This window comes from Euprymna scolopes, chromosome 13 (assembly GCF_053919585.1).
Source record: "Euprymna scolopes isolate OS-2025 chromosome 13, ASM5391958v1, whole genome shotgun sequence".
NCBI classification, from domain to species: Eukaryota; Metazoa; Mollusca; class Cephalopoda; order Sepiida; family Sepiolidae; genus Euprymna; species Euprymna scolopes.
In genome coordinates, this window is record NC_136494.1 from 6,204,497 (window position 1) to 6,220,986 (window position 16,490).

A 16,490-nucleotide genomic window follows, 5' to 3' on the forward strand; every position below is an offset into this window, starting at 1 on the left:
TAGTCAAATTATAAATCAGGTAAAGATGGGAAGAATTTTTGAACAAAAAATATGCAAGTAACAACGAAGTAACATTAGAAACACGTTCGAAAAAAGTTCATCTGTTTGCGTTCTTTTAGATTCTGCTTGCTTGAAAGCAACTCCAAAAATAAAAAAGACTTTTTTGGCATCCATCTTGTTTGTCTTGGAAAACATCCCCCCCCCCTAAAGTTTTGCTTTTCGTTTCTGTGTGAATCATTTACGTTGCCAAAGATAAGAACTTTGCAGAGGTTGGGGATAGACTTGGTTGTAGATCGGAGATAGGACATTACTTTTCTAATGAAGTTTTAACAACAGCCTAAAATAAATTATTAAAAGACATTCTCTCCGCTAAGTGACAACAAACGAAGAATTTCACTTTCTGTTTTCTTTGAGGCAAGTCTCAAATTTGTTTTCTTAAATTTTGTTGCTTTTCATATTTGCTGAATCTGAAGACGATGAGATAGTCCATGTTTATTTTGGGAGAACCATTTTTTTTCTTCTTGATCACTTGATACCATGGTTTCGTTGGTGAAGAATTCTCTTCTTTTAATTCATATTCTTCCTGGTTTTGGTTTGGTTCATTTTATGGTGTATTAACCATTTTTTTTTTTTTGTTATTTAATGACAAAACGATAACAATCAAAAAAATTTTTAAAACTCGGCTCCTAGATGCTGGAAAAATTCCTATTCTAATAGTTTCTTTCCTCGGACTGCTTGCCTTTGGAATTCCTTCCTTGCTTCTTGTTTCCCAGACAGCACCAACATGCAGAAATTTTCCATACTTGGTTAGAAACAATGTGTAGTATCCATTCTAATGGTTCATAATCTATTCTGTTCTCGATTGATGGGATGAGGTCCTTCTAGACTGATATAAATTTTTACTGTTGTTTCAATCCAGAGTTTTGGGGAACTGAATTTTTCTCACATTTAAAAACCTACCTTGTATCTTACTTTGCCCTCGTGGGGAGGCAAGTAAATAGGAACATGCAGAAATTTAATTTGCGATGTAGACATACAATTCTGCAGCTGAACTGCCCACCTACGTTTCTCCCTTATAAACCTGGCCACTATCACAGTAACCCCATATTCTTCAGTGGCAGTAGATACTTACTTGCTGTCAACCTAAGCAATATGTGACACTATATCGGAAAGTGGGAATATCCAGCCAGCGTCCCTATCAGCATTGCCCAGTAGGGGCGCCTCAGACAACAAGCGATAAACTTACCCAAAAGCTGGGTGGCAAGGCCTGGGAGGGTGGATCTTCTAGGTAATACCCAGACGCCGTACCTCAGTCCGACTATTCCCCCCCCCCCGCACTTGTCGGGTTGATTGTCAAGAATGAATTTTTGACTGGTACTTTCTACCCAAGCAACCAAAGCAGCTATGAGAGTCATCCTCATCGAACTCCAAGAATAATATGAGGATATGCCTTGTTTAGGATGAAGAAAAGTTAAAAAAATAAATAAATAAATACTAACCAGACCTACGGCAAAAACACGTCTCACAAATTCCATTAAAGACTCGCTCAATCTCTCTTGCCATACTGTCCACTTTATCCTCTCTTCAGACATGAATTTCGTTTAGAAGCCCGTCCAGAAATTTGCATATTTCTCCAAAATTCACAGCCGGACTGATAAATTAGCTTCTATATAAATACCATTTTCTTGTTAGATCACAACATAAGTGTCTGCCTAGTTAAGTATTTAATCTTTTAAATGATGCAGTCAGTACATAAACATAAGTCGATTTTTTGCTTAATCTAAATTTTAATTAATTCCAAACAAGGTATAATCACGCTGACACATCAGTTCTCCTCAGATCATCGGAGTTAAGCAACGTTGAGCCTGGTCAGTACCAGATGGGTGACCAATGTACGAATTACAGGCGCTGTACGTAGGAGAACGTCAATACCTCCCTGCAGGAGTTGCAAAAACCTAACGTTGTCATCTCCCCTAACAGGGATATACATGCGACTGAGGACCGCTTGTGAATTTCATCCTCCCATGGAACTTCCTCCTTTGGAGGAAGCCGGTTAAACTTGCATAGGGTTAGTGCTGTTTTCAAACAAGACATATTATCACTGAGAAAAGTAGGTCAAGTCCTCTCTCTCTCTCTCTCTCTCTCTCTCTCTCTATATATATATATATATATATATATAGGCATAAAAAATGAATTAAAAAGTATAAAAATTTATAACTTTTCTGTATTCGTTTTCTATTGGTGACGTGCAGAAATACATAATATTATGAAAAAATTAAACTTTTTTTTACAAGAACATATTTTCGACCATACCTTCTTCGGTCCTCCTCAGTGTAGTGAAAGAGATGTGCATGCGCAGGGGAAGAGGAGGAAGGAAGACGAATATATATATATATATATATATAGAGAGAGAGAGAGAGAGAGAGAGAATAAGTTGAGAAGATAAAGCGTAAAGTTACATAGGAACTTTATCACATTATCAAGTCAGTAAGGGTTCCAGAAAAAGGAGAGAGAAACCTCTTTAGGTCAAGTCATTTTGAAACTAAATGCTTCTCATCAGAAGAGGGGGAAAAGCCGGCATTATACAAAAGTAAAGGTAACAAGACAACACTGACTTTAAAAATATTCAGATTAGAAATGGAAACCATTATTTTATGGGGGTGATCTGATGAGGATAAAAGAGAGAAGAGACAGAAATCTGTTTAAATGTATACATGTGTGTTTGTTTGTATGTCTCGTTAAAACTTTCGACAGAGGTAACGGGTTTTCACAAGATTGGTATCAATTTGAAGCTCGAACCCTTTGGATGACAAATATCAAAAAATTGGCCAGAAACATTTTCTTCATCCTCAACTGAGCACTTTTCTACAGGGAGGGGTTGCTTTTTTCGCCAATATTTTCAAAAGTCATCGCCTCTTTTAGATTGTCTAGCCTTAATTTAAACCTACGTAACTTCTGGTTGGGCGATGGGCGCAACAGCTAACGCATCACGTTTTTTTTTTTTTTTTTTTTTTCACTTTCTTTTTCCTCCTTTGCGATATGAGTTAAAGCCGACCTGCCTACTACCACTTTTTTTTTTTTTTTTTTTTGCTCAACATCCTTGCACACAGCTCCACTTTCTTTTCCGCCTTTGTCACGGGTTCGAGCCTGCCTGCCTACTACAACTTTTTTTTTTTTTTTTTTTGCTCAACATCCTTGCACACAGCTCCACTTTCTTTTCCGCCTTTGTGTCACGGGTTCGAGCCTGCCTGCCTACTACAATTTTTTTTTTTTTTTTTTGCTCAATACACATCTACAAACACCTGGGCAACGTCGGCACGTATATGTACAATAAATGTCAAACGACTGTAGAAAACAACATATAAGAATTTCAAATTTTCAAAAAAAAAAAAAAAAAAAAAAAACTTGCAATAAAGTTCCGATAAAATATTCAAATTATAAAATATACAGCAGAACACATCATGTACAAAGAAGCAAAATTGGAAGAAAATAACAAATAAGCAACAAAACGTCTATATTCCAACATGTTGTTCATCTTACCGTTATTTATTTCAGCATGCTAAAATGTTCAATTCTTGACAACACCTATTTCGTAGTGCAGAAACAATAAAATAATAATTATGTCAATTTTTTAATATTTTCCGCCCTGACTCATCAGAAGATAGGAACTCCTTAACTTTGTGTGTACAGTTATGCACAAATAGAACTGGGTGTAATAGTCTCATGAAACCGATCATTCCACAACAAACAATACAAAAATGAATAATTAATTAAAAGTTTGTTTTGCAAAATAATATGCAAATTAGTTAACCTTTATGAAAAAATAGGCTTTTAATATCAATGTCAGTGTAATAAAATACTCAACATTATATGTGTGGTTCGAATTTCCCAGTCTAGTGTCCGTAGCTATAAAAGAATAATTGTCATTTAATTATAATTATTTATCAAGCCCCTTTGAGAATACTTAAGGGTGCACACTGTCTGGGAAGTATAAACTTATAGGCAGTCAATTGGCGTTGTTTGAACACTCTGGATTGTCTAATGTCTGTGCTAAAATTTAATTATTAATTAACTTCATTCTCGAGGCAATTGGTTAGTGGACAGGAGGTAGAGGCTTAGCAAACAGAGTTAAAAGTGGCTTTGTGACTGGGCTCGAATCTCCCAACTGACAGGAATTGTCATCTTACACTGATGATTGCGTAAGCACGAAACACCGGTGCCTGTAGGCATAAAAGAAAATTATAAAATGTATATCAATCAGAGCTTTACGTTGCAAGTGAAACAGTCGTATTTGCGAGTGATTTTTTTTTTCTCTAAATGGCGACTAACAATAATAAAAAAAGCTTATCTTTTGGCGATTGTGTTTTTTTTTCACCAACAATCTTCCAAAGGTCTGACTGAATGAAAAATGTTTTTCAACCCTTTTTTTTTTTTTTTAATAAAACAAGCAAAATTAAATTATTTAAACAATAAAAGGTCTAATTGTACAATATACTCTTTTTTTTTTCTTTTTTTTTAAACGAAGGCTGTTAAAAAAAAAAAAAACATCTGAAGAAATTCGAATTTTTATACCTTCAAATTTGGTGCGAAGGACTGTTGTTTTTTTTTGTTTTTTTTAATAGTTTTAAAGATTAAAGAAAAAAGCTTCCAAGATGGATATATAAAAGAGGAAAGACCAAAAAGTGGAATTTCAATGTTTCACCTTCATGCTATAAAGGCTTTTTTAAGTTTGACAAGAAAAGTAAAAAAGTAGTAACAGACGAGAAACTTCTGTGAATTTATTTCAGTTTAATAATATATCACATTTATCCTATCATTTCAACCGAGAGACCATTTTAAGATTCTAACAGCCCCTCTAAGTGCAATTGTTTGTATCTCTCTTGCACTTGGTTCACCGAGTGTATTCGACAGGTAGTTTTTGAAATTCTTTTTCATGAGTCTGGTTGATCCTATAATTACTGGAATAGTGGATATATGCGTGCGTCGTTTTCACATAAAATATAAGCAAATACGATTGGTGGTTTCTAGCGAAAAAAATCAAAAAAATCACAATAAACTCAAATAGGTCACGGAATATTTATCGCAGGTATATTAAATCGCACTTGTTTTCTCATATGAAATGATGTTGATCTGGGCTGGTGAAATTCTCTCTGGCGGTCGAAAAAAAAAAATGACATCAATTCGATAGTGCATTCACACTTAATTTCAACCGAACCACTCAAACAGAAATCGACGTCTCCCCGCCTCCCCTCTCACTTCTAAGATAAACAAATTCCATCTGAAATCGCGAACATTTCAATGTTTGTCTTGGCCGATTCTTTTTTCATAAGATTTTCCTTTGTTTCTTATGTATTTATCTTGTTCAAAAAAAAAAAATGGTTTCTTGGTTTCTTGTAGTCCGTGCATCCTTGGAACATCGTGTAACGAGTGACCCCTGACACAAAAATCATGAAAGGATAAAAAAATTAAAGGATTCATTCCAGTGTTAATATTTGCACATATTCAGGAATACAACCAATAGAAAACATATAAATCAAATATGGTGACTCTTTTCTTATATATATATATATATATATATATATATATATATACACACATGAAAGAGAAGGGTCAATAAAAATCACAAACGTACGGGCGGTCGGGTTTCGATCCTGGCTTGAGGTAGTTGTCTGTCTAGCCGCACTAATAAGCTGTGAAACAGTGAAACAGTACTGTATGTGGATGACTATAATGCTCCTCATCTTGAGTTCAGCATACTGGGAAGTGGTGCACGAATTACCATTAGCGTATTAAGTGATGCTCTTTGTGTAAACAAATCGAGCTTAGGTATTTCGGACAATGACAAAACATCGTTAATTCACTACTCGCACAGCAGCCACCAATTAGTGTAATGGTTAGAAGCCTTGACTGCCCTACAGGTGGTCGGGTTTTGATCCTGGCTTGAGGTAGTTGCCTGTCTAGCCGCACTGATGAGCTGGGATACAGCGAAACAGTACTGTATGTGGATGACTATATATATATATATATATATATATATATAGTAGTAGTAGTAAGTTATGAAAATATATATGGCAATTAAACTACACCAAAATATTCCGCATTTCATCCCCGTGAGAATTCGTCAGGCTTATGCAAAGAGTTGTGGTTATCGTGCATTTTTATTGAATTTTCTGGTTAGCCAATCAGCTTCTTAGTTGTAACCGTGCCCATTCTAATCAGCCCGTGGTCGGGTACTTACAGGCAAAGGTACAGTTGACCTACCAAGCTCTACTTATGTATTGAGCACTGTTGAAGTAAATACTGAAAATTTACGCATAAAATATCTTATATTCATGTATTAAATGAAAAAGTATTGTAATATATATGTATATGTGTGTGATGGGATGACTCTAATATTTTTTTCCGATGCCAATGCAATTTCCGATTATTTATAAATCTCTAAATTTTTAACTATAAAGTTGCTAATTCTTCACCAATTACTATAAAAACATGTTAAATGTGCAGATATTTTCTCGAACATAAAACACACTTGTGGAAGGTGATCTTTAGAGTTTAGCTTTACTAATAGTTTAAAATCAATAAATATTTATTTTCTTATTGCTACTAGCAGTGGAAGGTTTTGTTTTAAACAAAATCAAATTAAATAAAAAGATAATTAAAAGAATCGTTTTTGGCATCGGAAAATATGCACATCTTTCTGATTTTGATACCGATTCTGATACCCCAAACAGTTCTGATTTTTCCAATTGCCAATTCCAATTAATCGTCCCAATACTAATATATATATATATATATATATATATATATATATATATATATATATATATATATTGTGAAGATTGATCAGAATCTGGAATCGGAACTTTTTGGGGTATCAGAATCAAAAAAATGTGTGCCTATTTTCCAATGCCAAAAACGATTCCTTTGATTATCATTTCTTTTTATCTGATTTTGTTTAAAACAAAATCTTCCACTGCTGGTTGTGAAAATAAAATAATAAATATTTGATTTCAAACTAATAGTAAAAGAAAAATCGAAGGATTGCTCACTCCACAAGTTTATTTTTACGTTTGAGAAAATATCTACACATTTAATATGTGTTTTTATAGTAATCAGGGAAAAATAACACTTTTCTAGTTAAATACTTAGAGATTTATAAAGAAGTGGAATCAATGATTGTACTGGAATCGTCCCATCACTAATATATATATATATATATATATATACGAGTGAACAGTTAATAAAACATGTTAAAAACACTTTGAAATGAGTTAAAAACATATTTAATCTGAAAAGGAAACACTAGATAAGTGGATAGTCCTTAATCCGCGGAGTTTCAAAGAAATACTTTCCTTCTCATCAGAGGGTATCGAGCTTTTACATCTGGCTGAGATAACTTTATAAATATTAATTCTTTAATATTTATAATATACTTTAATTTTACCATCTTGGATCATTTTGGTAAATTTAATTGTAATTTTTGTTTTATTTGATATATATATATAAAATGTGTGTGTGTGTGTGTGTGTGTGTGTGTGTGTGGTATACTACCAGTTCAGCCAGGCTTTGCTCGGGCCCTATGTACTGTTCATAACTTTATGTGCATATGTATATATATATTAAAAAGTTTGACTCATGTCCAGGTAACCTACATCTAAAATTTCAAGTGTTTAGACCCAAAATTGGCGGAGGTGTTTGGTAGAGTCTGCAAAGTTAACTCTTTCAATTTTTACCTCTTGGCATCCAAATTTTTGCCCCAAATCTAATTAAAACACTTGCTGCATGTCTGAATACACTTTATGCAAAATTTCAAATGTTTAGACCAAAAATTGGCTGAGTAATTTGGTAGAGACCTCAGAGGTCAAATTTTTAAAAACTTTGACCCCTATTATGACCCCTTAACATTTATTGTTTTGGGCTATAGATATGTTTTATGCACGTAAAAATATTTTATAAATAATAATAATAATAATAATAATAATAATAATAGGTCGGTGTAAAAATAGTGTCGTTTTTTATCAGATATATACACATCAAAAACGACATTATTTTCGAACCAACATAATAATATTATATATAGTCTATTTGTTTCTACAAACATTATTGGTTACATATGTGCATACATGTGTCAGTGGAATCCTTATTCAAGAAGACCACTTCATCCGCAGCGATATTGACTATATATATATATATATATATATATATATATATATATATATATATATATATATATATATGTGTGTGTGTGTGTTTTTATCTGCTCTTTTCCTTTTCTTTCTCTCTATTCCCCTGTCTTTTTCTTTCTTTCCACTTTTCTTCACTCTTTCTCTCTTTTTCCTCTTCCCCTCTGGTTCTCCTCTTTTTCTCTTCCCTCTCTCTTCTCCTCCCTCCCTTTCTCTTCTCCCATTTTCCCCTTCCTCCTGCTTTCCTTCCTTTCATCTCTCTGTATACATTCCTCTTTCCTCTTCATCTTTCTTCCTCTTTCTCCATCGTTCTCCTTCTTTCTCATTTCCCTTTCTTCTCTTTCTCTCTCCCCACTCCTCTCTCTATATTTTCCCCTGTCTCTTATTACCTCTTTTCTTTCACTGCATTTTTTAATTATGTAAGTCGTTCGTCTCCTCCTACTACTTTGCTTACCATTCGTTCTTTTATTTACGCTTGTGACGTCACCCAGATGACAAGATCCACAGAGTTTCACTAGTAGTAGTGGTGGTCATCGTATGGATGTTAAAATTTTAAAACTAGAAAGTGTCCAAATCTACCGGCAATTTTCATGATAATTACAGTTGAAAGCGCACCCGAATGCGATTGCAATTGGATAACAATGTATTTCAATGCATAGCATTAACACCCTGCATCACGTGATCAATTAGAGACGCCCTCTACCGAGTGAATGAATGAATGACAGATCATTGACTCAAGGGACTTAACAATTGAAATCTCTTTGAGTCCTGTAAGAGTTTAAGGGTAACAATTATAAGCACACAATGGTATATTGATTTTTTTTTTCTTCATTTTTTTTTTTTTTTTTTTTTTTCTGTTTGTTTGTTTTTTTTTTGTGCCCGTGTGCATGTTTCAAGTACCTGTTTTTTCGCCTTTCTTAATGGCATAAAACTTATGGACAGAGAAACGAATGAGTCATCGCTTACCAAGGCCAAAGGCTACTGAAGGATAAAAATTACTAATATGATCTATACTATATAAGAGGATAGGAAATGATCGATGGAATAGAAAAAGTTTCAAGTATTTGTTAACATTGAACTTGAAAACAAACCCTGCTGTAGTCAGCTGGGAAGCAGTCTCACAGTATTGTGTTCCTCAGATAGGAAGTTTGTATTACTTGGATTATTCAGACTACTGTTGTCAGCTTGAATGTTATTCTCATAACGTTTCAGTCGACATAATCTCCGACCTTCTTTAGGTGTAACTTGTTGAACTTGGGGATATTTCTGACGAACTCAGGTGCTTGTGTAATGTGTCAAACATTGATGTTGTTTTTTTCCTTTTCCATTGCAAAACTCAATCATATTCTGCAAGGTCAAAAGCAAAAACAATTTTTATCTACAAAACAACTAAAATCAAACATAATAAATATTTGAATATATAAACGACTTGAAGCATAAAAACTTTTTAAACACCCGTCTAGCAGAAAACACTATCACTAATTTCCCCCACTCTTTATCTGTGCCTAAACCTAAACGTAGATTCCATGAACAAAGCTTCTTTCTTAGAACTGCACACCTATGGAATTGTCTTCCGTTTTCCTGCTTTTCTAACTGACTGCAATATAGCTGTCTTCAAGTCTAATGTAAACAAGTTTTTGATGAGCCGTTCCATATAAGTTAACAAATTTACCGAATTTCCATTACTAACGATTACTATATTGTCCAATTTCTATTGTATACTCTTTAACCCTTATCCTCAAGTGGCCTCTTGGCCTTGATAAGTGGTGATGCCTATGTAAAAAAAAGAAAACCCCAAAAAACTGGATTTGGCATTAAATAACCTGAAACTGTACTAGATACTATAAAACAAAAAATTAAAATTATCAATGTATCTGGTACAGCGTTCATCTTAGGTTGAGCAAGCTTCCTCCTTAGGAAGAAGTTGCTAAGGAATATTAGATTCACAAACTGACTCTAACCACATGTATATCCCAATGAAAGGAAATGTCAGCGTCAGTTTTTTTCAGTTTCTTGCAGACAGATATCACCCTCCTCTCACATACAGCACCTGGTATTCTCAAATAGTCACCCATTTAGTACTGACCAGGCTCAATGTTGCTGAACTTCAGTGATCTAATGAGAACCGATGTGATTGTGCTATATTGATTATTGATTATTGATTATTCATGCTGTATTCATTAATGTAGAAGATCATTTAAAAAAATGTTGTTTTCACTGACCAATTCCATTTTTTATTTTTTGTTTTTTCAGAAAAATGAATTTTTAACTCGAACAATTCTTCCTGAAGCTGTAAGTAATATTTTTCATCATCGATTTTGGATCGTAATTTTGAAAACAGATCCAACTTGAAATGAATTTGTGTATGGAAAGTTGTATGAAATAGAAAAAAAAAAAAAAACATCCTTTTTTTTTCGTCTTTCTTTAAATCTTTTCTTGAATTTTGACTTTTGTCTTGAAAAGGCCTTATTTCTATTATTACCATGAAAAATCATTGAAAATAACATTCTTTGTGTTCAGAAATTTGGGTCGAAATATGAAGAATAAAATCGAAATAAATACTATTAAATTATTTTTTTCAAGTATTGATAAAAATACCATTAAAATATTTGTCAAGTATTGAAAATAAAATCGAAGTGCAGGGTGGGGTAGAGAAACTTGCTTATTTAGAATATCAATTAAAACAGAAAATGCAAGTTTCTCTACCCCCCCCACTCTGTACATTGTTCTAAAATTGCATAGTATTGTGGATACAAGAGTTACGTCCCTTTATCACAAAACTACCTGGGGGGCATAATGGGAAGAGGAGGAGGAGTAGTGGTGGCTGCCATAAATAAAATTACGCCCTCCTCTCTCTCTCTCTCTCTCTCTCTCTCTCTCTCTCTCTCTCTAAAAATATACTTTCCTTGTGCAGACAGGACTCTCCAATGCTGAATCCCTCTTCCCCCTTCCCCGCCAAAAACATTGTGATAATTTAAAAAAAGGCCAAAAAAAAAAAAAAAAAATATGGCTAAGACGGTAGGCATCTTGGTTGGAAATTCAAATCCCTAATGAGACGAAATAAAAAGCATTTAAAATTACTTAAAAACACCAAAAAAATGATGCAGGTAGGTTGCAAACTCTTATCAGCTATTTATATATTATTTATATATGTTATTGATAACATGTATTTGTTGTATATTAGATTTGTTACCACTTTTTCGAATTGTTGTGGATTGTAAAACAGCACAAATTTTGTTTTTAAAACTTGAATTTTGTCTGGAGAAAGTCTTAAAAAAAAACTTTGAAAAGTTTCGCAAATGGACATTGAAAATGTGTACGAACCTTGTTTCATGGAATGAGTTATGATAGATTTGCTACCTTTGTACACTTATCGACAAAAAATACTCTCAACCCACCTGACTAACAACAAAATTCTACCCCTTCATAGAGATCTCTAGGCAGCTTCTTTCTTCAGACAGGTTGCCTCTGGAATTCCCTCCATGCCCCCTGTATATTTGACCTTACTGACATGTACGAGTAGAAGTTTAAAGCTCATGTGAACAAACATCTTTCTGCGCAACTCTCTGCCCAGGTTGCCCGCCTATAAATCTGGCCCCTATCACAGTTACCCATGATGCCTCAGTGGCAATGTGTCCTTTTGGGGATCGGACAGTGTAAAAAAATGAATTGTATCTGGGGAAAACTAACTAGGCTAACTTCAGAAACATATCACTGCCAAGGAAAGTGCAAGCAATATTTGTGTCATCTATTCGAGTACACCTCACCTCACCCCCGCCCTGACAGAGTAACTGAATTTGTAGCTCAGAAATGTTACATGTCTTGTTTCTCATAGGCACAGAAAGTGACACTGGGAGTTTATTATGACTTGCTAACTGACCCCTTCTATCAAAATCCCTTGCAACACTCCTACATCATCCATCTCTCTCTCACTCTATCTCTCTCTCTCTCTCTCTCTCTCTCTCTCTCTCCCTTCTCCCCTGTTAGACTTTCTCGTAATTGGATATGACAGCTAAATGTCCCTTTTTTTCACATATTTTGTCTGAATGAAAAACGGTTTCCCTTTTTTTTTTTTAAATGCCCTCTATTTTTGTAAGAAGTCAGGCACGTCGTTTTAGAGGAATGAACTGGAAATTGTTCTGGAAATTGTTGACAGTTGTCGTAACTAAACGAGTCTAATCTGCATAAAATGTATGCACAAATAATATCAGTACATTTTTTCAAAAGTACTGTGCATTTTTTTTATTTTTTTTTATTTTGTCATTTTGTTTCAGCTGGTCATGGGGCATCCTACCGGATGCTAGACATTCACTCACTATCTCATACATTCCAACCGAGAGATCTTTTTAAAATTCTATAATTTCCGTTTAAGTGCAATTATTTGAATCTCTCTTGCACTTGGTTCATCTGGTATATTTACAGGGCATTTGTTTGGGTGTGAATTAGCTTTAAATATGACAATCCATTTTTTTTTTCACTCCAAGCAGGACATATTGTAACTGAGACATAAGGGGTTATTGCGATTAGGGGTAGAGTATCCTTAGTGGCGAGTTGTGCAGCAAGATGTTTGTTCACATTACATTTAAATTTCTGCATGTGGGTACAGTTGTAGACATGGAAGTATCGGTAATGTAGGGGTCGGCTAGCAGCATTTCTTTTGTGAGAAAAGGGACTGTAAGGACAAGAAGAGATCCTTTCCCACTAGATTGCTAATTTGATTTTGTACTTTATCAAGAGAAGAGAGTGCTCTAAACTTCACTTCTTTAGATGTGACATCATCTTGGAATAAATATGACATTCGTACGGGTGTGACATAGTGCGTATGAGCGTGTGCGAACGTATCAGCAACAGCGAAAGATGACTGGCTTGCGAAGCGATCAGCAACAGCAGCCGAAAAATGGGCAGATGCAAACTAGGAAGTGTGCACGAGAAGAAAAAAAGGGGTAAAAATGCACTGTGTGACCAGAGAAGGAAAATGCGTGTTGAAGAAAATGGACGTGTAATGTCGAGGACAAGTATGGGCTGGCTGTGGCCGACTTAGGTTGGAGGAAGAAGAAACACGGTCAGGTTAGATGGACATGAGGCAGCAAGAGACTTTTTTAGTGGTGTCGGAGATTAACATGTAATGAAACCTTAGCAACCACTGTAAAAGAGTAATAAAACATGCAAGAGAGCTATATGCTCAGTCTATTAAATCCAAAGTAGCTGAGCAGCGGCTTGGTTCCCACCAGTTCTGGCAAATAACAAACAGGATCTTGAACAGAAGCGTGCGTTCTATCCCAACTATCATCAATGGACCTGAGGTCATCTCGTCAGCATCAGACAAGGCCAGACTATTTGCCAAGAACTTTGCAGCTAATTCTACCCTATGCGACAATGACCATCAACTCCTTGTATTTCCTCCTATAACAGACAACACTCTATGCAACATACAAATATCTGTGCATGAGGTCGCCAAGCTAATCAAGAACCTTAATTCCAGTAAATCAACTGGCCCTGACGGCATTCCAGTTATAGTGCTGAAAAAGCTCCAACCAGAATTTGCCCCCATACTTACAAAACTATTTAAGCGTTGCCTTAAGGAGAAATGCTTTCCAACACCCTGGAAAACCTCATCAGTATGCCCTGTATTTAAGAATTCAGGTGAAAAGTCATCTCCCTCTCAGTACAGACCAATAAGTCTCCTGTGTGTTGTTGGAATCCATATTAAATAAAGAAGTAGACAACCACCTCAAACGAAACAACCTTCTTAGTGACATGCAATATGGTTTCCGCTCTGCAAGATCTACAGCAGATGTGCTAACGGTTATATTACATAGGATTAGTGAATCTCTTGACAAAGGTTTCCTTTCCAGAGCAATTGCTCTTAACATATCAAAGGCCCTTGATAAGGTATGGCATAAGGGCCTACTTCACAAGATTTCCAGCTACGGTATTACTGGAAATGTTTTCTCAATCATTAAATCATTTCTCTCTGATAGGTTAATAAGAGTAGTGGTTGATGGGCAGAAATCAGAGGCCCACAGTATTAATGCTGGAGTCCCCCAGGGGTCCATCCTGGGCCCAACTCTCTTCCTGATCAACATCAATGATCTCCCTAAACACATACTTAAATCATTCGTTGACATCTATGCTGATGACACGACCGGCAACACATCAAAGGCTGTAAATGACAAAGTTCTCTCTGATTCTCTTTCCTCTGATCTCGAGCGCGTAGTTCAGTGGGGGAAGACGTGGCTGGTTACCTTTAATGCATCTAAGACCAAACTCCTATCCTTACATCATCAACGCTCTGATCCCTATCTGGCATCAATTGGGATGGATGGCTCTCGTCTGGGAGAGGCCCCGTGTTTTGACAAGCTTCTGGGTTTGACCTTTACTCCTGATCTGAAATGGAACACGTACATCAAATCTGTTGCCAAGGACGTGGGGAAAATGGTGGGATCCTTCTACCGCTCCAGAAGGTATCTCACTACTGATGCAATTCTCTATCTGTATAAAAGCCAAGTACGTTCAAGGATGGAGTACTGCTGCCACATCTGGGCAGGAGCTGCTAAAAACAGTCTATCCTGCCTTGACAGAGTACAAAATAGACTTCGTGGTTTAGTGGGGGGATGTCCTTTTCTCTACCCTGCAACCTCTCTCCCACAGAAGAGACGTTGCGAGCCTGTCTTTGCTTTATCGTTATCTCTGTGGCAGGTGCTCGTCTGAGCTCCAATCCCTCATTCCCCCTCGCCAATCTTTCACAAGAAACACCCATCTGGCTGAAACTACTGTCAATAATTTTCCCCACTCTTTATCTGTGCATAAATCCAAACGTATATTCTTTCTTAGAACTGCACGCCAGTGGAACTCTCTGCCGCTTGCCTGTTTCCCACCTGACTACAACTTGGACGTCTTCAAGTCCAACATAAACAAACTCCTGACAAACCGCCCCCTTAAGTAAGACACTCTATCAAAACTCACAAGACTAATGATTACTACGGTAACGTTATGAATTACTAAAGTAAAATGTAAAGGTAACGTTACTCGGGTAGAGAGTTTTATCAGGAGGCAGGCACTTCCTGGAGGGGTAAAATGAGCCAACCATTTTTGATTGAGACATGTATTCTTGTGATTGATAGATTACCAGGCCCCTTCCCCTGTCTCTCTCATTTATTCTCTCTCTATCATAGTGAAAGTGTCTGTCTGTCTGTCTACATTTCCCTACACAATATCTCTGTCAATTTTCAGTCTACAGACTCGAAATTTGACATACAGGGTACTGAGATTTGGGAAAATCTTTGTAATCGGTTTTCGGCCAGAAATTTGGCTGTTAAGGGGTCAAAATTCAACGATTTGACCTTTAAAAACTCTACCAAACTCCTCCGCTAATTTTGGGTCTACGCACTTGAAATTTTAGATATACGTTCCTTGGACATGGATCTAACTTAATAACTTGATTTGAGCCCAAAACAATAAATGTTAAGTGGTCATAATAGGGGTCAAAGTTTAAAAAAATTGACCGCTTTTTTTTTTTTTTTTTTGCTCAACATACACCTCCAAACACCCGGGCAACGCCAGGCTGAAATGCTAATATATATATATATATATATATATATATATATATATATATATATATATATATATATCCGAACAATAAGATGAGTCAAATCAGATTAATTTATCTTGTAGCGTAGTTTCACAAAATATTGTTGGTAGGAAATATTTGTATATGAGAAACTCCCAGCCAAATCAAATAGCTCAATATACAAGGTAGAGCAAAGTAAGAATTGCCCGATGTATATTTAAATTTTTTGCAGTAAAAATAATACATTTTTAAACAAAAATTCATTATTTGAAGCAAAGATTAATTGAGAATACATGAATTTAGGAAAGAACTTTAAATTTTGTGTATTCCTTGTTTCAAATAATAATTTTTTTTGTTTAAAAATTCGATATTTTTACTGCAAAAAGTTTAATTTATAAATATTATATATATCCTCTCAAAAATATTTTTTTTATTTTTTGAGACAATACAAAGTGAAGTTTTAGATATAGCGTTATACCATGCATAAAAGCATGCATTCTCAGACAAAGACAGCCCTTTATATGAATACACAGACACGCACACATACATGTAGGGTTAGAGCTACATATATATATAAAGGGTCTCAAAAGAATGAACCCACACTTCGAATGAAGTCAAAACCTTTACATATTAACGTAGAGTGAAATCGAACAGTTTCGATAGAGAAGAAAACTGTATTTGAAGAATCATGTCTGCAAATGTGCAAATTGATGACCATTATTGTCCAGACAACGTTA

At 35.3% G+C, this 16,490-nt stretch overlaps 1 protein-coding gene across 47 annotated transcripts in view; it reads left to right on the forward strand.

Moving 5' to 3' along the window:
- LOC145291925 (tensin-3-like) overlaps positions 1-16,490 on the forward strand; it is a 1,436,242-nt gene that overhangs the window by 982,348 nt on the left and 437,404 nt on the right. For all 47 annotated transcript variants that reach the window (XM_080137783.1, XM_080137795.1, XM_080137791.1 and 44 more), the window contains one exon: positions 10,437-10,475. In XM_080137783.1, coding sequence (XP_079993909.1) covers positions 10,437-10,475 — 39 coding nt within the window. The remainder of the gene's footprint in view (positions 1-10,436; positions 10,476-16,490) is intronic.